The sequence below is a fragment of the Muntiacus reevesi genome, chromosome 4, assembly GCF_963930625.1.
Source record: "Muntiacus reevesi chromosome 4, mMunRee1.1, whole genome shotgun sequence".
Classification (NCBI taxonomy): domain Eukaryota; kingdom Metazoa; phylum Chordata; class Mammalia; order Artiodactyla; family Cervidae; genus Muntiacus; species Muntiacus reevesi.
This window is the reverse complement of record NC_089252.1, coordinates 117,191,434-117,213,594: the sequence shown is the minus strand read 5'-3', so window position 1 is coordinate 117,213,594 and position 22,161 is coordinate 117,191,434. Positions and strand designations below refer to the sequence as shown.

The window sequence follows — 22,161 nt, the reverse complement described above, 5'->3', positions numbered from 1 at the left end:
CGCCAGTTCCTGCGGGGTGTCCCTTACACTCCTCCTGGCACACCTGCCAAGGCAGAGCTCTCTGCTTCCCTGCTGGGTGCTCACCGCACCCCCAGGATACAGTCAATCTGGCCGACCTTCAGACAACCCAGAGCTGCCATCTCCTTGGCGCTTGTGGAGATGGGGCTGGACTCCCCAAAGGGGCTCAGGCCCCACCCCGAGGCCCACTGCTGGGGAAGGAGCTGCGTGTGAGCCGGCTGCTGGTGGAACTGGACTAAAGCTGCAGCCCAGCCACCAGTGAGCGTTTGCATATAAGTCCGGCCAGGTCATGGCTGCAGCCCACAGCCCCAGACTCAGGGGTTCAGCAGGCAAATGTTCCTGGGATTTCATACAGAAACACTCTTGACAGGCGGGGCTGGTAGCCCCAACCGGGGTCGCTTGGCTGAGGATGAGCAGTGGCACCCCTCCATGCAGGGCCCCTCTGGGCACTTTAACTCTGCCGACCTCTCTCCTGAGAGCCACCTGCCGGGCCCAGGCAGGCATCTGGAAGTGTGGTCCGTGCCGCTGGCCGTGGGCCACCGCTTTCCTGTGGGCGGCACTTCCAGAGCGTGAGGGCCCAGCCCGGGACGTCCGCGGACACACAGCTTCTGCTTCCAGTCTGGCGCTTCGGCCGCCCCGGCGCCCCGGCGGGCGGACCGGGGCCGGAAGCTTCGGCGGCGGAACTCGCGCGCCGGGCGCGGGCGGCGGGGGGGCCGGCTTCGCGGCGGACCGGCGGCGGCATGGCGGGCCGGCGGGTGAACGTGAACGTGGGCGTCCTGGGCCACATCGACAGCGGCAAGACGGCGCTGGCGCGCGCGCTCAGCACCACGGCCTCCACCGCCGCCTTCGACAAGCAGCCGCAGAGCCGCGAGCGCGGGATCACGCTCGACCTGGGCTTCTCGTGTTTCTCGGTGCCGCTGCCCGCGCACCTGCGGCCGGCGCCGGGGGCGGGGCCCGAGCCCGAGCCGGAGCCGCAGCTGCAGGTCACGCTGGTCGACTGCCCGGGGCACGCGTCCCTCATCCGGACCATCATCGGCGGTGAGCGCGGCGGGCCGGGGGGCGGGGGGCCGCCCCGACGGCGCCGAGCGTTTTAGGTCTTTTTACCACGTGTGTGCGTGACACACTTGCCCACTTGTTCGCAGCCCAGGTCGGGGAAGCTCAGAGACCCGCACGGGCCCGGAGGGAGCAGCTCGCTGTCCGCCGGTGCCCCGCTGCCCGTCCCCGGGAGTCGGCCGCCGCCCCCTCCCGCGCCGTTTCCGTTTCCGGGAGCTCCGCTTGGCGACAGGGCGCCTGTGTATACGTCGACCCCCTCCTCTTCTTGTTCTTCCTTTTTTTTGTAAACAAAGTGGTAACGCCGCCTGCGCTATTTCACTGGATACTCCAAGCTGCGGCCTCTATATGGAAAGCAGCACCCCCTCCAGTGTTCTTGCCTGGAGAAGCCCGCGGACAGAGGGGCCTGGTGGGCTACAGTCCATGGGGTCTCAAAGGGTCGGACACGACTGAGCAGCCCAGTGCTCACAGACACCGCAATACATCATTGTTTTTCAGCGTCACGTGAGAATCCGTAGTGCAAAGGCACCACCACTCTCTTAATGTCTTAATGATGGGCATTTATGTCCTTTGCCATTTTTGCTCACGATGCTTCTTCAGTGAGTTTTCTAGAACAGACGTCTTTGGTGGGTGGGCTTGTGTGTCTGTAAGGAGAGCCCCTAGAACGGACATGGCTGGGCAGAGGGTCTTGGTGGTATTTCTCAGATGCCCTCCTAGGATGTACCGTTTCATTAATTTTAACGGTACACGTAGTACATGAGTACATTCTACTCCTTTAGAAATAGAACATCACAGCCCAGGTAGAAGGCTGCTGCTTACCCCTCCCGTCCCTCCAGAGGAAGGCGCTAGTGTACCTCTGGGGAATTACCTTTTCACACCCACTGCAGTACACTGGACTTCACGGACAAGGAGTTCCTTTTATGTAGAAGAATGGTGCTTTAACGCAAGCACGTGGCACAGAGGGTGTGTAGCTCAGAGACTCTTCCTTCTCACTGTGGACCCAGGACCCTGGTATCTCCCACCTGTCTTCTCCTCCTGTTCCTTCTGACGGCACTCCCTGGGCCCACGGGCACATGTAGGAGCACAGATTGTTCAGATGGTCTCATTGGCCTGTTGGTGGACGGCGTCATTGAGCATAGGGGTCCCCGACTGTACAGATGACTGTCAAATACTTCCACCTTGTCGCCTCCCGACTGGTCCATGCTGCGGGCAGTCTGAGATCGTTTCCTGTTTTCAGGAGAGGAAATGGAGGCACTTCTTACAGGTGTTAACGCAAGACCTGAGCACATGGAGGCGATGGGCCCCAGGCTGCTGCTCTTCTTCCTTCAGTAGATCAGGTGCCCGCCTTCCCCTCCGGGAAGTGAGAAAAGAGTGACTTTTCCTTCTGAGTAGAAGGGAATGCGTTCGAGTGTCTGCCAGCCTGTGGCTACAAACCTGTGTCTGTGCAACAATGCTGAGTGGAGGGGCGTGTTGGGGGAGTGCGGCCCCATCTTTCCGCTGAGGAAACCGGAGTTCCCTGCACAGGGGCTGGAAGCTGCTCTGCTGCCCGTGACCTGGGTCTGTGAATCCCCGCGTTATCCTCATGACGCAGAGGCTTCACACGTCCTGGTCTTCTCGAGACGGCTCCAGAGGCTGAGTCCTGGCTTCTGTGCCCGGACTCCTGCGTCCTGGACCTTGTCCTTCCTCCCTGGACCACGGGCCCTCTGCTCCTCCCTCGGCTCATCCGTCACGCAGTGGATGGATGATCGCCAGATCAGGTCAGCTCTCAGCCTCAAGAGTGTCCTGAGGCTGCTCGTTGCCCGCGTGGGAACCACGGTCTGGCCTGTGTCCGTCCTTGTCTTCTGTTCCCCGGCCACCCTGGCCTTCTCCTTGTTGGACGGGCCAGTCTTGCATTTGCTGCTCCCCCGTCTCGGCCCATCTGACTCGTCCCCACCTAAGTCTCAGCTTGAGCGCCACCTCCTCGGATAGGCCCCCTCGGACCTACTGGCCCAGTGTCCCTGACTCTCTGCCCTCCTGCTTTCTCGTGTCCCGTTGTTTCCCGCGAGCCCTCTGTGCTGTCTGATGCGCTTGGTGGTCTCGCCTGTTGAGGCTCTCCGTCCTCCGTGGGAGCCAGCAGGAACAGTGCCAGTCTCACCAGGGTGTCCGCAGTGCCGTGACCAGGGCCAGGCCTGTGGGAGGCACTCGGTGAGTTCTGAATTAATGGAGCCGTGTGCCAGTCCGAGGCTGTCGGGGGCGGTGACAGGTCACCAGCAGGGTGCCCGCCCCCTGCGGGCTGACAGCAGGGCAGAGAGTGAGCAGAACACAGGTCAGAGGGTCAGAGCTCCTTCCGAGCCGTGCTGACCGGCCCATGGAGCAGTGGCTCTCCCAGTGTGAGCGGACGCGGTGCCCATCCGCCCTAACCCTGTGATGGTGTTTCTGGGCAGTATTTTCCTCTGATCCGTTTTAGAGTATAAATCTTTCAGAGTGAGAACTTCGGCAAGATTCAGTGATGGGGCTTGAGTGGGGGTGAGGGACTTGGACCCATCCTCGCTCTTGCCATGGCAGGAAGGAGGAGGTCTGACAAATGCTGGCGGCTGGGCTTGGCCATTTGTAGTCGTCTGTGGCTGCTAGGATTAACAGCGCAGTGTCGCCCGGGCTCTTCTGCCTGTGGGTAATGAACGGCCGCTCTGTGCCCGACTGTCGCCCTGATCACCGGCCCCCGGTGCCCCGCTTCAGCGGTACTTCCACCGAGCTTGCCCCGCTCTGGGCCTGCATGGCCAGAGCTACTGAGCTGTCACAGCCTTACGCGTGTGGCTGGGTTCCTAGCCTTGGAGGGCAGTGGGCAGCCCCCGGGAGCCTGTCTCTGCCGGCCGGCGGGGAGCATTCTTTATGACGCTTAAGCTTCTTCCATTCTTTGTTCTTCCACATCTCCGAGCTCACGGGACAGCATGGAGCAGCACCGTGCTTTCAGCCGATCTCTCCAGGAGTATGCCTGCAGCCTGTCTGCGATGCTCTCTTTGGACCCTGAGAAGGCCCATGTGTGAATGACCATGCGTTTCCCCCAGGTTTTGACTCTGCTCGTTGGCCGTCTGCATTTAGCGCCGAGCAGGCCGCGTGGCCCAAGCAGAGGGGCCACACAGGGGACCGGCCACCCCAGGAATTCAAGTGTTGTTCTCATGCAAAACCAACCAGGCAAAAAGACACTTCTTGTTTTCTCCACCCTAGTCTTTCATGGATCTGTCTAGAAATTTGTTGTGTTGAGTTATGGCATCTTATGCTTGTCCTCAAATGCTGAGGCATGTTTAAGGGCGATGATACAAGTGGAGACGCTTCCTCAGCTCTAACTCCTTTGGCTCCTAGAATCCGTTGGCTTTCGTCCCCTGCCGGGTAGGACCCCTTCTTCCAAGCCTGGATCCTTCAGTGTCTCTAGGAGACCCAAGTCAATCTCTGCCTGCAGCAGCAGCCGCTGGCCAGCAGGTGACTTTGCTGGAGGTTGGGTGACAGTGTGGGAGCTGTGTAATGTCAGAGACGTGGCCTCGAGTTTAAATGTATGCAGAATATTTGAGCAGGAACCAACCAGGAAGAAAAATGGAAGCAGGTAGTCATATCTCATTCTGCTGGGGTACATTTTTCTTCTCATGGGGCTTGCCCTTGAGAACAAAACATATCAAATGTTAAATCAAAGAATATTTTCTAGTCATGCTAGGAATAGAAAATAATGCAGACTTGCTTTGGCGAGGCGAATGTTTTGCTGGAAGGTTATAATCAAAGTCAAGAGGAAACCATAGCCACAGCTTTTGGTAAAGCTGTGACCACTTAAAATTAATTGCTTTAAATTTCTCACTCAGTCTCAGATTCACTCCATCCAGGTTGGAATAAGGTTTGGGCAGGCATCCCAGGAACCAAGCAGTCGGTTAAACCCTGAGACCTATTCCCTGCATGCCTGCCCTTGCATTGGCCGGTCCTGGCCCAGGCTGGGCCTGAGGCTCCCTCTGACCAGCAGGCCTTTGAGGCCATGCTGTGGGAGGTGATGCGGAGACCAGTCTCTGGAGCTCTGGGGACCCAAGGGGACCTGGAGGTCTTCCACCTGCTGTTCCCGCAAGCCTGGAGGCCTCCGGGTGGCTCTTGGGCCAGGCAGAGTGGACTGTCAAGGCTGTTTTGTTAAACATTTGTTCTGAGATGTAATTCACATAGCATAAAATCTGCCCATTTCTGGTACACATTTAAGCGTCTTCAGCCTGTTCCCAGAGCTGTGTAGTCAGTGCCGCAGCCTGAGCTGCATCGGTGTGAGAAGGTCCACACAGCCATAGGAGTCCCCACCTGCTCCCTGCCCCAGGCCGAGCCCCGGCGGTCCCCACGCCCTCCCTGACCCAGGCCGAGCCCCAGTGGTCCCCACACCCTCCCTGACGCAGGCCGAGCCCCTGCGGTCCCCTCGCCCTCCCTGACCCAGGCTGAGCCTCCGTGGCCCCCACTCCTTCCCTGACCCAGGCTGAGCCTCCGTGGCCCCCACTCCTTCCCTGACCCAGGCCGAGCCTCTGTGGCCCCCACCCCATCCCTGACCCAGGCCGAGCCACAGCAGTCCCCACCCTGTCCCTGACCATAGGGGTCCCCACCCCCTCCCTGACCCAGGCCTGGAAGCCTCTCGCCTGCTCCCGTCTGTCCGTGTGCCCGACCTGGAGTTTCGTACAAATGGAGTGACACGTGATGTGGCCTTTTGTGTCTGGCTTCTTCGACCAACATGTTGCTTCCAGGGTTCATCCATGTTATAGTGTGCACAATGCTTCATTCCTTTTTTAAAAATCCATTTTTGTTTTCAATTGTGGTAAGATACATTTTACATAAAATGTACCATCGTAACCATTTTTAAATCTGCAGTTCAGTAACCTCCATCTCCAGAGCTCTTTTCTTCTTACAAAAGCAAAACCGTGCCTGTTAAATTCCCCTTCCACCTTGCTCCTTTTTATGGCTGAATAGTACCCATTATAATCCTAACCCTAAAAATCCAGTCATCAGTTGAAGGACGTCTGGACTGTTTTCACTTTTCGACCATGATGAGAAACTCCACTGTGGACATTTGTGTTCAGAAGTTTGTGTGGACGTATGTTTTCACTCTCCTGGGTTTGTACGTAGGAGTGGAGTTGCTGGGTCAGAGGGTAACTGCTTCTCGAGGAGCTGCCGCTGGTCTTCCGCAGCAGCAGCAGCGTCCGCGCGTCGGGCTCCTCCGCGGCCTCGCCAGCACTGGGATTGCCCGGCTTCTGGACCACAGTCATCCTGGTGGGTGTGAGGTGATAACTCACTGACACCTAAGCCTGCGTTTCTCTGTTGTTTTCTTGTTCTGTTTGTTCGTCTTCTCTGGGGAGCGGTGTGTCCGGATCCTGAGCCCTTTTTTTCAAATGGCTCATCTGGCGTTCGTTATTCAGTTGTAAGAGTCTTTATGTATTGTGAGTACCAATCCTTTGTTAGGTATCTGATTGGCAAATATTTTCTCCCCTTCTCTGGGTTGTCTTTTCTCAGTAATATTTGTGGTAAACAAATAAGTGAGTTGAATTAAATGGACGTGGTTTGAGAGGACCGTGTGTGCCCGACACTATTCAGGCTGTGAGGGGTGTCTGGAAGTGCCATTTAAAGGCTCTTAGGGCCCCTTGGGTCCTCCTCCTGGACCCGCCCACCCCCGTCCTTAGTGCCGCAGGAGGAGGCTCTTCCTGTCTGCCCGCCCCGTGGAGGGTCTCGCCCCACACTGGGGTCTTGTGCAGGTATGTTATGATGGCCCCTGTGTTAAGCTCCTTTTTTATAAAAATTCATTGCCAGCATGTCACAATCAGGAGCTTTTATGTAACAGCCCAGAAGTCCACTGCTTCGCTGCGCGCGCGAGTATACACCCAAGCGCAGAGTCCACGGGGCTGGAGCTCCGGAGCCTGGGGCGCCTCCTGTCAGGGGAGGCCCTGGGGTGCTTTCACAGGACCTGGGGAGGTGCGTGGAGCGGGCACGGCGCCCGGGAGCGTCTCCCTTCCAGGTGGGTGCTCCTCTGGGCCCTCGATCGTCTTGCCGCGTCCTGCCAACTGGCCCCAAGGCGGGGGTTTCCCTCCACACTCAGGGTCGCCCCCAGAAACGAGGCTGCTGGGGCCCGGTCGGAGCTGCTGCAGGCCGTGTGTATGGCCTCAGCCCGCACTGCTTTGGGGGGAGCCCGGCTCCTGAGTAGCAGTTTGTACGTAAGTCAGTTTGTCGAAAGCGCAGACTTGTGCCTCCATTCTCCCTGGATTATTGGAGTTTTGTGTGTTGTTAATTGGGCCTTTATTTTCTTGTGATTAGGCTCCTGCTGCTTTGAAGTGGCTGAGGCTGGTGGGGAGGGGGACTTAGTTGACTGGTGATCCTCTCTTGGCAGGAGAAGAAAACAAATTTTGCTATTGAGAGAGGAGCTGAGTTTCCCTCTGCCATATCTCTCAGGCTAGGACGATGCCTCTGTGTCTCGGGGCTTCAAGAAGACTGCAATCGCTTCCTTTGTCTCTAACCTACTTCCCGAGGATGTCTGTCTGCTGGCACGCACAGGTGCTACTGCAGATAAACCTGACTGTTCCCTTTTAGAGTTAGTACTGGGAAATGCCAGCGCCGACCTGCTGGACCCCCTGGATGCGGGGCCCCTCCTTTGCCACTCGGGGTCACTCGGTGGCGTAAAGCTCCCTGAGTGGAGGACTCAGCCTCTGTCACCTGATGTCGGGATGAAGGCTGTCTGCCTCCTGGCTGTGCGGCAGGGCGGCGCTTACTCTGCTGGGGTCACGCCAGGTGAGTTTCAGGGCCCCCTGCCCAGGGCACCCGAGACCCTGCTATGTGTGTGACCCCGGCGTTCCCTGCCCTCTGAAATGCCATCCGTTCGGAGGCGGTCCTCAGAGCTTCTGCCCCAGAGAAAAAAGACTTTCCGTAAGTGGGGCTGCTTTCCCTAAGCACCTCTGGGGTCCACGAGTGGGCAGAGCACAGGAGGCCGGGAGGACGCTGGGGTCCCCAGCGGCGTCGGCCAGGCGGGGAGGGCTGGCCCCCACTGGCTGCACGTGGCGTGTTTGGAGAGCCGGTGCGGGGCATGCCCAGCACCGCCAGCAGGACGCTCAGGGCTGCCGGGGTGTTCTCACCGCACAGCGCAGCGATAGCGAGGAGCTGTGGGCAGCTGCGGAGTCCTTGCCCCGGGCTGGTGCAGTCGCGCCCGGACACTGCAGTTTGACTCAGGGTGCTGAAGTCACGTCACGGCAGGCGGTTCTCCACCTGCTCTCCAGGCGCCTGTGGAGCTGGCTGCAGGCCCCCAGACTCCCTGTCCGCCAGACTCCAGTGGCCCCTTCACAGCGCCCCGCGCCCCGGTTCTCCACAGCAGGGGCCCCCGCCCCTCCTGCTCCTCCAGCGGCGTCCTCAGCAGTGCGCCCGCCTGCCCCTCTGCCCAGCGCGGCCGCTCCCGGACAGGCCTCCGCCCAGCCCGCGCCGGGGGAGCGCCACCTGCAGCGTCTCGGGTTCCAGCCCCTCTGCACGCTGTCCTTCCCGCCCGAGCAGAGAACTCTCTCTGAACGGCTAACACGGTTATTTCATTTCGCTGCCTAAAAGGTTTTCATTTTCTCTCCGTTGGTGTAAAGGCCAAACTCGGCAAGAGGCTGACAGGGCCCTTCCCGAGGGCCGCTGTGTCTGTGTCTCTTGGGACCCCGGGCTTAAGGAGCTGCTTGTGGGTCTCTCTGGCTCTACCCCGTCTCGGGGAGCCTCCCCGTGCCCACGCTGGCCCACCCCCCAGACCCGCTGTTCTGCCCTCCGTGGTCAGTGCGTTCACTGCGCCCGATGCCTCCGAGGCGGGGTCCTGCCACCACCCGACTCCAGGACCACGGGCAGGGCCTCCGCGCAGGCGCAGAGCAGGCCGGCGGGCGCGGGTGAGCAGGCCGGCCCCTGCGCCGCGGCCCGCACCCTGCCTCCGGCGGGGCTGGGAGCCCTCCGCCACACAGGGTTCACTGCGGAGCAGACCTGCCTGGAGGTCAGACGAGTTAATCTTCCAGTGGAAATTCGATCCTCATATTTCATTTTCAGGCCACTTTGCGTAGCAAAGTAGTTTAACTCGGAGCAGATTGCTGCTGTGCTGACGGTTAATTTCATGGCCCGCAGAGGGTCAGCACGCGGGGCCGGGGCCGCAGTGACCCTGTGCAGCTGGCCGCACACGGTGACAGCCCACGGCCTGTTGTCTTAGGGAGCCCGTCTCAGGCATCCCTCAGCGCGGCGCTCCGGAGTTAACAGGGTGACCTTTTCAAGAACATTTTTAAAAGCTACAGCACAGATTCCTCCCACACCGTATATTTTCCTTTCTCCACGCAGTTCAAAGGGGCTGGGTTGTCTCATAGGTTTTTCGCCAGCGATCTTCAGCTTGACCCTGGTTGTTTAAATCTGCTGGAGGAAATTTGAACAAACTTGTACTTTGGTAATTCTTCTGCCTCTGTGAACCTTTAACCTTAAGGTTTCTTGGAGAGCCTGGGGCTGCATTGTCACCAGCCGGCCCTGCTGGGGCTCTCAAAGGCCATTGTCTGGCGCGTCTGTTTCCACTTTGCTACTGGAGTTCTCTGGAGGAAGGGTATTAATTCAGACCTGATCTGCAACAGGACGAGGACTTCTGAACTTGCCCCCGAGCTCGGGGATGGGGAAATGAACATAATGCGAGCCTGTGGGCCCCGTGGGGGCCTTCAGTAGCTGTGGAGGTGGGGGGCCTCTGGGGCGGGCCGGCGTGGTGGCTTCCCGCCGTGACCCACCTCAGCCAGCGCTTGTTGGCAGCAGGACCAAAGGCAGTTCCTGCCCCTGGTGGTCCAGCCTGGGGCCCGAGTTCCCCCTGATGGTGACCTTCCTGGTGCACCAGGCCCTCAGGAACCCGGGAGGCTGAACGTGAGCCTGGGCCCCACACCCTGACGGGCGCGCCTGTGACTGCACCCTCCTGGGGAGAGGGGCCGGGCTTCCCAGGCCAGAGGGCGTGGGCTGGGTGCAGGGCCTGCCAGGGTCTCCATCGAGTTCTTCCCGTGCTCCCCATAGGAGGGCTCCGAGACCCCAGGAGTGTGTGGAGCCTCGGTCACGGCATCGGGGGCGCTGGTGTTTGACATGGACTCTGCCCACCTCCTTCCTGATGGCAGCTGCTCTTCACAGGAGGCTGGGGGCTGTTGGAGCCCCTGGCCCGCCCCCGGGGCTTTCTTTCTCTCCTCCCAGGATTCATAGCGCCCTGAAGATCTGGCCAGGGGACCTGATTCCTTATGGTCAGACATTGAGGAAGGAAAGGCGTACTGATGCATTCACTTTTTCATTCTTTCTGCAAACCCTGAGCCACACACCCGCGCTTGGAGCGGGGTTTACGCAGGCGATGGGACAGAGTGGAGCTCAGTGTCCGCCGTGGGGGCAGGGCTGTGCGTGTGAGCGTGCGGGGAGGAGCAAGCAGGACACGTGGGGGCAGAGCAGCAGGCAGGTGGTCCCGAGGCTGCCCTGCGCGTCAGGGGCTGCTCCAGCCGGCTGCCAGAGCTGGTGTCCACAACAGGAGCCTGCTGTGGCCTGGCCTGCTGGACAAATGTGGCTGTTTGGGGTCTGTCCATCTCCGGTTTGCCAAAGGACAAGGCCGTGCGTGTCCTGCGGTCCTGATTGGAGGACAGAGGCCAGGAGGGAGGGCTCCGCCAGCTTCACATGCCAAGTCCTCTGTCTGGCCCTGGACCCCCTTCTCTTCCCAGAGGGGAGGGCAGGACCATGGGGAAACAGGAAGTGGCGGGTACTCCTGGCTCACGTGAGCTGGACAGCAGCCAGGACGCCGGGACTGCCGAGCCAAGCGCTGGGCGTGCAGGCAGGGCCTGGAGGAGCTGAAGGTGCCAGTGCCCCTGTCTTTCCCTCTGGGTGCTCCCAGTCCTCTGGGGGCAGACTTTGCACTTTCTTCCCCAGTGGGCGTCCCTGGCGGCTCAGCTGATAAAAGAGTCCTAATGCAGGAGACCTGCATTCAATCCCTGGGTTGGGAAGATCCGCTGGAGAGGGCAAGGCTACCCACTCCAGTGTTCTGGCCTGGAGAGTCCCATGGACTGCATAGTCTGTGGGGTCGCAACGAAACGGACACGACTGACGACTTTCACCTTCGTTTTCACCTTCCCCAAGATGAGTCTGGCATGAGGTCTGGCCCGTCTTGACCGTGTCCGGGAGGGTGCGTGTGGGTGTGGCGGCCGGGTGGCTTGTGGTTCCGAGCAGACCTGGGAACGGCCTGAGAAGCCAGGGCTTTCCTTGTGGGCTCCCGCCGCAGGTTGGCCTCCACTCCCGTCGGTCCTGTCCTGAGGGTTGGTGGTTTACATCCCGTGAGGCTCTCTCAAGATGCTGGGGCGGTCTTCTGGGCACGGAGCCCGGACCCCAGGGCGCAGGTCACCCTGCAGGTCGGGGCCCGTCAGAAGGAAGAACCCTGACTGAGCTCTGGGGGTTCCTCTGAAAAGCAGCAACTGGGGTCCCCCCACATGTTTATTTCTCCCCCTGGAATCAAGTGGAATATTTTCCTGGCAAATATTTCCTAGGTATAAAGAAGTACTGTAGACTTGCTTTGCAGATTCGTTAGTCGTTTCTAAAAGTTTGAAAAGTAGGTAAGAAAACCCGCCGTGGAAACCAGTGAAGTTTCTCTTCGAGGAATGACTCTTTTCTAGGAAAGATAAGGGACAGTTATTTTGGGTTTGACTTCGTCAGCCGAACCTCCCCGTCTCCCTCTTACCTCACTGTCTGTCCCGGAAGGGGACACTGGAGCCAGCCCCCTGGTAACACACGTGTCTCGGCCTTTCCCGACCACGGCCGGGCCGTGCGGAGGCGGCGCTGGGCGGAGGCGTCCCCATCTCCCTGCCGACTCGGGCCTGTTCGGTGCACAAGAGGGCAGTGTTTGCTCGCGGTCCTGGGTGGAGACATCCGTGTGGGGTAACAGGTCAGCAGAGTGAGAAGGACCTCGGGCTTTTCCGAGACAGAATAAGCCGTAAGCTTCAGCCAGGGTGGCTTCCCGTGTGCGCCTTTAAGCGCCGACCCCTCCAGAAAACAGCTGCTTGCTGTCTTTTTTTTTTCCTTAAAAAGAAAAATATTGTTTCTTTGAACGTTTATTTTTCATTTTTTTTTAATCAATGGAAATATGGTTTGCAGCCTTGTACGTACAATGGCAGAGGTTAAAGAGTGTTGCGAAAGAAAAACAACCGCCTTCCAATTAAAAGCCATATGGGAGGGTTTCTGTTTGAAGCCAGGGGTCAAATGTATATGCCGCCCCTTTCGCGTCAGTGTAAAGATTATCAGGCTTAACTTTTAAAGCATTTGAAGATGTGGGCTCAGTTGTCAGCCCTCTTCACTTGGTTTTCTTTTTTTTCTGCAAGTTTGTGATATTAGCCAAAGCAGGGACTTTCTAGGAGAAAAAAGAGGTGCTCTGCCTGCCTCCCCAAGGTCACAGTTCCGGCTGACTCGACTGCGTCTGCTCTTATCCGAGGATTTGCCTATTTTCAGCTCCTCCATGGCGTTTTCCCGGAGCGGCTTTCAAGGCTGGAAGACACGTCTTGGTGCCCAGTCCTCCTGACACCCCCGTCCCCCAGATTCGGGGTCTCACGGCCTCCTTGTTCCCCTCAACCTGGAAGTGCAGGTTTCAGGTGCCTCTGGGAGGGGACAGCCAAGCCCCCGAGGAAGTGGGTGGAGCCCAGGTGTGGCCTACCGCGGCTCCAGGCGGCCCAAGGCACGGCCACTTCCCTCCCGCCGGCTGCGCGCCTGGGCCGCCGGCGGTCACCCAGAGCACGGGCTGCAGGACCGCCGGCACGTGGTTGGACAGGCTGTGGTGATGTCGCCCCTCTGCCCCGCTACAGGAAGCCGAGGACTGGGGGTGCGGGACGTGAGGCCAGAGGCACAGCCGGGGGTGGCTGCCCGTTCTCCGTCGCCAGCCCCTCTGCCTGCCCGCGGCCGCGCGTGGGGATCCAGATGGCGCCTCCGGGAGCCATCAGGAGGAGAGGGGCTCCCAGGCGTGGCCTGTATGAGCTCCCTTTGCCACCTTTTCTGGTCGCAGCGTCCGTCTGCCCAGGAGACTGCCTGCACAGGGCAGATGCAGCGTGCAGGGCGGGCGTGTGAGCACACTGTCCCCTCGGGCTCGTCCGTAGGTCAGCAGCGTCTGACGCAGAACCTGACCGTGCCCGCCCTGCCGGAGCCTGGGGTGGCCTTCCCGCTTGTATTCCTTGGAAGTCCCTCTTCCAGCTTTTCTTAGCAGGGAGCCTGAGCTGAGGCTTTCAGAAGAGCCTCATGCCCTGCTTCTCCAGGAACGCAATCTGTGAAACGCCAGAACCCTCGAGGGAGCCTGGTTTGTAAGGGGACGGAATGCTGCTTCCACCTTGGGTCCTGAGCTGGTTACCATCTTCGGTGCCCGAGGCGGGGGTGGCGAGCAGGGAATGGAACGGACGTTCCTTGGCAGTAATTTCCAGGCAGATTCTTGAATGCCGTGTGTGCCTCGGGTCACCGTCAGCTCAAAACGGAGCAACACGGAGTGAGAATTCCTACAGTGGGGACGTGCACGGCGCCCCGCAGACATGCGATGGCACAGATAGGGAGCTTTCTGTGTGCGCAGATTCCCCGCGCTATCTGGAAAATTCAGATTGAATAGCCATTCTGAAGTGCTCCCTTTTAAAAGAAGTCCTTCCGCGAGCGTTGCAGCCCGAGTAAATACCAGTAATTTTTATTTCCCTCTCCTTATCGGTGCCCCTGCTGAAATGCTCCTGCACAGCCTATCTGGTCTTTTCAGGTGAACATCAACTGATTAGTGTCAGCTTCCAACCTGAATTATGATCCGCCCTTCAAAACACAGGCAGCTTCCGCACCTCTGCCTCTGGAGCTGATTGCCAACACCCCGCAGTACCGGGAGGCAGCCGTGGGTGGAGGGGATGTGCTGAAGCGTGGCCCCGGGCGCAGAGGGCAGGGCTGTGTGCCTACATGTGAGAGGGCGCGGGGCCTGCCGCTGCCTCTCGGGTGGGTGAGGGGCTGCGTGCAGGCTGGGAAAGTCTCCTGTGGCCTGGAGGAGATGCCCGCTCTGGCCTCTGCCCCCCGAACCACCCCCATTTCCTGGGACCTGCCCCCATGTCTGGGGGCTGCCCTGGGGGCGGCTGCTCTGAGACCTCACGGGCCTGGGGGGCCGAGGACAGAGCGGGTGTCCTGGACCAGGTTTCTAGCGTCGCCTCCTCGTGCATCCAAGTGTGCTCGGGGGCCTCCTCTCCTCCCGTAGTGCAGTCGGCTCAGCCCCAGGCCGCCCAGGTTTGCAGGCCCGGTCACTGTGGGTCCTCTGCGTGTCCTCCGGGCCATCCGCGGCTGACCTCCCCGAGGGCAGAGGCTGCCGGGCTGGGCCCTGTGGCCACCAGGACTGAGGGGGTTTTGGCTCTGGCGCTAGCTTGTTGTGTGACTGGCTGTCTGACTTTTCTGATCCCTCGTCTCTTTGCGTGCTGCGGAAAGGAGTGATGGCTCTTTCACGGGGCATGCTGTGGCAGCCGGGGTACGGTCGGCTCCGGCCTGGTGCCCTCTCTGCTGGGGGCGTGCAGACCAGCTCTGAGGGTCCGCACGGGACACCCCACTTTGAGGGCTTGAGAGAGTCGAGCACCCCCTTCCCTCAGCGCTTCAGACAGCGGGAGTGAGCTCTGAAATTATGCAAGAGCTGTGTTTCAAAGAAGGAAGTGAAATCCTTGCGCTTTTTCAGGCAGAGAAGGGGAGGGAAAATGGATCCATTGTTTTGCTTGGCGCTTGCACAGGATGCAGGGCCGAGCTGCCCCCACCCCCAATGGCATCACCGGCTGACTTTCTTTCTCTTTCTCTTCCTCCCTCTCGCCCGCGTCCTACTCAGACTGCACCAGCACCCCCTTCTCCCCGAGTCGGGCTCAGGTTCTGGCCTGGGACGGCGCCCTGTACTGGAGACGCGCTGACGCTGGGCTGTGTCCTCTTTGGCGGCCTCTGGTCAGCACCTGTGTGTGTTTGCAGGGGGTGGCCGGTGCTGGCCCCGGGGCTGAACTTGGGTCTCGTGAGGAGGCTCCCCATCCTGGGAGGGTGCCGTCCCTCGCCTGCGGCCAGGGCTGGGGGGGGAATGGATGTGGACAGAAAGCTGTGGGCTGACCGCTGCGTCCCGGGAGCCTGGGGTCGCAGGCCAGGCGGAGGCTGGTAGGCACCGGGGGAGGTTGTCTCGGGGGGCCATAAAGTCCCCGCCGCCTCCCATTCACACCTTGGCACAGCCCGGGCGGGCGGGACAAGGGCCCAAGTGGGAACCCCTCGGGGGCAGTGGCTGCTCGGAGCCTCAGTCTCCCCGTCTTCAAACAGGAGTCACGGTGCAGGCTCTGTGAGGCTCCCTCCGTAAGCTGTTGCCTTACCCCAGTGCGCGGCTCTGAGACCCACAGAGTTCGCTGCAGCCTACGTGCTCTCAGTAAGCAGCATTAGCTATTAGGAGCACAGCCAAGTGTGATGTGATGTTTTAATTTTTAAAAGATAGTTCCCATAAAAATAAACCATTTGTCAGAAGTCTCCTTGTGTCTGGTAGGAGAGAGAGGCCGGATGGATGGCGTCTGACATGGTGGGAACGTAAGATGGTCGGGTCTACTTTGTCTTCGACCGTGATGTCATTGGGGAGAAACTGAATTGCCACACTTGAAGCACAAGCGCTTCGTTACGTGAATCTGGCTGGAAAACTGCAAGGCACTTGGCACTGGGAGGAGGCAGGGCCCGCAGCAGGAAAGAGGGCCAGATAGCAGGGAGAGACGTGGACGCTTGTTAGGAAGTAGCGGGTTTCGTCTGCCAGGAGAGGCCGGGCGGCCGGAGGCCCTAGCTTGTTCTCTGCGTGTGCATTGAGGGGTGCCTGTCCCTGCTGAATGCGAGCGGACCCAAAATGCGTGATGGGGAGCACGCTTTCTTAAAGGGATCTGGGCATCCATACGGCACAACAGCGTAAGTGGAAATGCGGAACCGCTTAAACAGCTTCAGGTTTCGAGTCTGAGAAGCTGAATTTGAGCCGTTAGCTGTGTGACCTTGGACAGATTCCCCAACCTCCTGGGGCCTGGACTTCCGGTCTACAAAATAGGAAAGAGTCGTCCTTAGGATGAGAAGAAGCGAGCCTGGTGCGGGACGAGCTTTCAGGAAACGGTGCTGCCTGTGAGCGTTGCGCCCCGGGCAGCAGGCCCCGTCTCCGTGGCCGTGGACGTGGGCTTCCCTGAGACACTCTGGTTCCTCTGTAAACGAGCACCTGGACCGCCGGTTCTGTGTCGTGGGGGGCTCATGGGTGAGTTCACGGGACTGCGCCTGGGAAAGCTCTTTTCGTTAACTCCTGATTTTAGTACCAGGACAGAAAAAGGCTCTTCAGAGCCTTATGTGCTTAAACCTGGGGAAAAATTCAGAAAATTCCGGTTTTTCCAAAGACTGGATGGGGTGCCCTTCTTTCAGTTGGGAAAACAAGTTCCCCCCGAGTTTGCTGTTTATTTGGAGGGCATGTTTGGTTCCCACTATGTCAAATATAACACATAACATTGATGTATTTTGAAGTTTTCAAGCTAACAAACGTTAACCCTTTATGAGGGTTTTTAAGTGGCCTTGCTGATTTTCCATTTCCCCCAGATCTGCATGAGTGAAATTTCTGGAAGCTTTGTCTGTCTGGTCGAGCAGACAACACGTCCGTTTAGAGACGGTGGGGAGACCCACGGGCAGCCAGTCTCACTGCAGCAAACTCGGGGACCTGCATGCGTTCGCTCTGCTGTGGGGCTGGTGCCTGAGGCCCAGGGGTTGCTGCAGTGTAGAGGCTTGCGTCTTCGAGAAGCAGGCTCCAGTTTGTGTTTATAAACAGGAAGGTTGACCTGCAAGGAGCCGGGTGAAGCGTCCAAGAGAGAGGGCACGTGGCCCCTCGAGCGCGTGTTCGTGGCTGTCACACCCGTGAGCCGTGCACAGACATTCTTGGTGCAAGTGGTCAGCGTCCGGGCCTCCAGAGGTGCTGTCCACAGACGCGTGGCCCTTGAGGGCAGACTTCAGGCTCGGGAGGGGTCGGTGTGTGCCTGGACACCTCGGGCCAGCAGGGTGCGCCCAGCCCGCGGTGCTGAGCCGGGGCCCCCGGGACGCGGCACGACTCGGGCCTTGATGGCTCTGCTACCGAGGGGCTGGACTCGAGGGTGTCACCAAGGAGCGTCTCTGGGCAAGTGAGAAGTGTCAAAGCTGTCTGCTTTTCCCACAAGTGAAACTTTTAAACAGCTTTTCCCTGTGATGTTTTCAGCATATGAAGTGAAACTGGAAGCAGTCTCCATAAGTCACTTATATTCTGGGGGCTGAGAAGCATGAAAAATTCAGCTTCTGAAGACGACTCTTCACAGGAAGTCAGCAGCAGCCAGACCCGCCCTGGGGCGGACGTTCTCCAAGCCATAACCGTGGTACCGCGGCTGTATGCAGACTCAGCCGGCTTAACGGTGATGTCTCCAAGTGTGACTCTGGAGGTCAGTGCATTCGGGGGCCGGCATGTTGGTAGAGCTGGCATACAGGCTTCAGGTTCAGAGACACACCTTGCTTTCCCGTGAAGCTCACTCACCGTGCAGCTTTCCAGAACCTCCCGAGGCGCATCCATGATCGACGAAGTCCAGGCCCCGAGCCAGGTCAGCCTGGCTGCCCGCTCCTCTCCCGTGCAGCTCCCAGACCTCCTTTCTTTACCAGACCCAGACACTGCTTCTCACTGATAGCTCTGCCTTCTTGTACTGAATCTCCCAACCCCTGCTATTGTTACTGGCATTGTCATTTTACTGTGAAAACTCCTGCGGGACCAGCATGGGTCTCCGCAGAGAAGACGCGGCTGTGCCTTGGGCCCAGTGCATGTGAAGCCGCGCGGGGAGTGTGCCTGTGTTTGCGGGCGTCTGCACCTCACGGCCGGAGGGAGACTTGCTTTCACAGCCTGAAAAGGCAGCCGTGCATCCCAGTTCTGGGGGACGCCAGTGTTCATACCGACTTGTTCCAGGGAAAGGAAAGGAAGCCCTCGGTCCCGTTTGAGCCTCTGGGATGAATGGGGCCTATTTCTGATTCCGACTTGACCGAGGCGGTCTCTTCGTTTCCCCAAGTGCCGCTTCCCAGGATGAACAAAACATGTTCTGTGCACGAGAAACGTGAGATGCCGGCGGCACGGGGGAGGAGGGGCCGAGGAAGCTGTTTGCAAAACTACTTAAAATAAATTTGAGGGGTCAAACATGGAACACAGTTGCCAAAGAGAAAGGAAAAAACGCCTTAGGTCAGTTCAGCTGAGTAGCTGGGCATTCACATTGGCCGGAGGACTGAGTATTTCTTGCTAATCAGATACAATCGGCCCAGATAATATTTGCGTATCTGAAGCTCGATCTCCTTGCCTGTACGTCAGGGAAGTTAACCTAGCGGGGCGTGTTTCTCAGTTCGGTGATTTGGATGAACAGACGCTGCTCGGAAGAGACATGGGCTGTGCACCTCATCATCCCGGGTTCAGACCGGGGTCTGCAGGGTGCCTCCCAGAGCCCTGGGCCGCAGCAGCAGGGCTGGCTGCATTAGCACTTCACTGAAAAGCGATCGGTGCTTCTAAATTAAACATGCAGAGTTATCTTTGTGAGGCATTGAGTGGGAGGTTGCTGGATTATTGAATTTGGCCCGCAGTTTAGCGAGTTCAGCAGGGACTGGGGGTGTCAGAAGCAAATTAATATGCAAGCGCATCTGAGTCAGCAAGGCAGGAGGTTATTGTCTCATCAGGGCAAAAAATTCCTTCCCCGTGATCCATACTTTTCAGGAGGCAGATAAAACCTGTTGTTTGAGGTTCCCATCTGAGTGACGATTTCAAATTGCAGATTTTAACCAGTAAAACGCACACGATGGAATAATTGCATTAAATGGGGAAAAAATTGCTCTCTTATCTGCATGATACGTAGCATAGAGGAAGCCTGTAGTGGGGGGGTGGTGGTTGTTGTTGTTCTGGTTTTGTTCATATAGGTCGGGAGAAAACGTCATTTACTTTGTTATAAAAAAGACTGAGGTGACCGGAGCACGTGAACTTGCTTTGTCCCATAAGGCCGAGTGTGATTCCGCCTCTGCATCCTCTCGCCTGGCCCGGCGCCCTCAGCCGCCGTGGTTTCTCGAGCCTAATGGCCCGGCTGCTTCCCAGATCAACCCTGACCCCTGTCCAAGGCAGCCCCTCACAGCCCCCTCCCGGCCGGCACGACGTGCGTTTCTCATGGACGCTGAGCCCTGGACACGAGGCTGTGCAGTCCGGGCTCAGGCGTCCCTCCTAGTCCCCTGTCTGCAAGCGGGAAGGTGAGATCTTGCAGAGGGGTGAGGAGGCGCGTGTGCCCGGGCAGCTGACACGGCGGATGGCCCGGCTACCCCGCCCCCGGCCCCACAAGCGGGAGATGCTCTGAACCAGGCTGCCGGGGAGGGTTCGGGGTGGGGGGGCCTGTGACGGGGCCGGAGCTGCGGTCGCAGCCTCTGTGGCTCGGGGAGCTGGCGGGTCACCGCTCCACATCGCGGCCTGATTCTTGGAGGCGGGAGGCCTGGTATAGCCAGACGCTTCCGTCTTTCAAAGTCATCTGTGACTTTAAAGCAAAACGAAGAGAAGACGGGCTCCCAGGGTGGCAACAGCCTTCAGTTCTGTGTTTTCCGTGGAGCCCCTCTCCTGGAAGCCCCGGCCTGACAGCCTGCCTCATTGGGACCCGACCGAAGGTCATTCTTCCCTTTCCAGGGCCTGAGCTCCCCTCAAAGTGTGCAGCCCCGGCCACGTGGGGGCACTTGAGGACACGGCCCTGGAATTCACAGCCGGCCCACCGTGTCCTTGGTGCAGGAGATGCAAGCTGCATTCCGGACGCACGTGGGTGGCGGCCTGTCCCTGGCGCCGGGCCCTTTGTCCTGCAGATGAAGGATTCGGCGCGTCGGTGCAGTCCCACGCCCTTGCCCTGCGGAGCGCTCTGAGTGCGCTGTGTGTCTGCTGCCCTCCACCAGGACTCGTGTTCCAGTCACATCCCGCCCGGCCGGTCACACGTGCCTGCAGACGGTGCGCTTTCTGAGCGCTCTGCTGTGCTTTCAGCCGTGGTCCTTGGTTCCCAAGGGGTCCTCCTGCAAACCTCCCGCCTGATTTCAGATTTAAGGGGGAAAACACGCACAGAGCAAACAAAAGCTGTGGTGTAAATGGAACTGGAGCTTGGCGGCAGCTAGTGGGATTGCGATAAGGGCGGGACAGACCTCTGACAGGTCTGTCTTGGAGGAGTGTGCTGGCCCTGCACGGCCTGACCTGGCTCGTGGTGGGGGGCTCCCTACCCTCGGGAAGGTCCGAGGGGTGAGACGTGACCGTGAGTACTGCAGGGCTAGCGTGGTCAAGTCCTTTGTGGTTTGTTCATCTTTCCGGTGAAGACAGTCCCCGGGTTGAGTTTGCAGAGGGCAGCTGACGGTCCCAAAGCTACGGCTGAGTCCCTGCTCCGCTGTGCGGTCCCCGCTGATCCCTGCAAGATTTCTGGGAGGAAAGTTTGTGTTTGCTGTTGCTTTTTAATAAATGAAGGAAAGATGACTCAGAGGGTGCCCCACACTATGTAGTGGGAAAGTGACTGAGGTTTTATGAAAAGTGCTCTGTTTTCCTTTAGGCACCTCACATCCGCGGTGGGAAGCACACGGGGACTGGAAGACGCAGGGGCAGGATGTCCTGCGGCCTCATGTCTGGGAACTGCCCTGGGGTGATGCTGCTCACTGTCCCGCGTGGAATCGGGGTGTCCTCTTCCTCTATGCGCGTGGGTCCCGGGGTGTGGAATCAGGGTGTCCTCTGTGCACGTGGGTCCCCGGGTTTGGAATTGGGGTGTCCTCTGTGCATGTAGGTTCTGGGGTGTGGAATCGGGATGTCCTCTGAGCTCGTGGGTCCCGGGGTGTGGACTCGGGGTGTCCTCTGTGCATGTGGGTCCCGGGGTGTGGAATCAGGGTGTCCTCTGCCTCTGAGCTCGTGGGTCCTGGGGTGCGGAATCGGGGTGTCCTCTGCCTCTAAGCTCGTGGGTCCTGGGGTGTGGAATCGGGGTGTCCTCTGCGTATGGGTCCCGGGGTGTGGAATTGGGGTGTCCTCTGCCTCTATGTGCATGGGTCCCAGGGTGCAGTCCCGAGGAAGTCCTGCCTGGTGGCAACCCCCCCACACCCTCCTGTCCTCCTGCTGCCGGCTCCTGCTGCCCCAGCCAGCCTCCGGGGCCGTGTCTCGGATGAGTGGCTGATGGAAGGAGCAGCAAAAGGCCTCTCTTTCCACTTACCCTGTGTGTGGTCTGTCATCTCCACCATCTTTGGAATCCCGCCAACCCAGGCTTGAGTTCTGGGTCCTCTGCTTTATGACTCGCTGAGGGACCTCAGGCTACTGCTTAACCTTTCTGAACTTCAGCTGGGTCACAAGTGAAAATGGGGCTCATAGCTTCTCCCCGTGAGGCTTGCTATAAGAAAACAGGGGAGACACTCTAGCCCGCATCCCCCGCTGTCGGTCGGCACTGCCGTAACTCCTCTGGGCTGACCTCTGTTGTCTCGTCTGGTCCTGATAAAGCCCAGGCCCCATCCTTCTGAGTGACTTCAGTGAGGTCCCTGTGGAGGGCCGGCCTCTGATGGTGGTGGCGTGGACATGGGATGTCACACTGTAGTCCCAGAGTCCACGGGCTTGGCCGCTGGGTGGTGCCGGCCTGCCGCCTGCCCACAGGTCTGACGTCCGCTCCACATTCTGTTGCTGGTGCGGCTGGGGCTCTGTACACGCACGTTCATTCCGGAGACGGTCATGTCTTCCCGAGGACCAAGGAAAGCTCCTGGAGTTTGGCTTCCTAGGAACGTGACCTGGGACAGACGCCCCATCTCCTGCCGCCTGTTTCCATGTCTGCAAACTGGGGAGGCCGCACTTCACCCCTCGTGTGTCGTCAACACCCCCAGGGGCATGGCCCCGAGCAGGTCCACCCTCGGTTGTTGGCTGTATCCTTACCTGGCCAGTTCGTAAAACTTCTGAAGAAGAATCTGAGCTCCTGACCCCACCTGAAGTCGCCTCCTGCCCTCTGTCGCCCGTGGCGGGGACAGGGCGGGGGGTGCATACCGTCGCTGCTCAGGCCGCGCTGTCTGTGTTGGGTGTCTTTGTGCCCCGACCCCTCTCGGGAC

General features: G+C 59.3%; 1 protein-coding gene across 2 annotated transcripts in view; it reads left to right on the top strand.

Annotated features, from left to right (window-relative positions):
* Positions 1-649: 649 nt before the first annotated feature.
* Positions 650-22,161, top strand: part of EEFSEC (eukaryotic elongation factor, selenocysteine-tRNA specific) — a 109,008-nt gene continuing 87,496 nt past the window's right edge. Inside the window, exon 1 of one of the 2 annotated variants that reach the window (XM_065934036.1) lies at positions 650-1,056. In XM_065934036.1, the coding sequence (XP_065790108.1) occupies positions 759-1,056 (298 nt within the window). In that variant the 5' untranslated portion in view covers positions 650-758. The remainder of the gene's footprint in view (positions 1,057-22,161) is intronic. The other variant, XM_065934035.1, reaches the window with a different exon arrangement.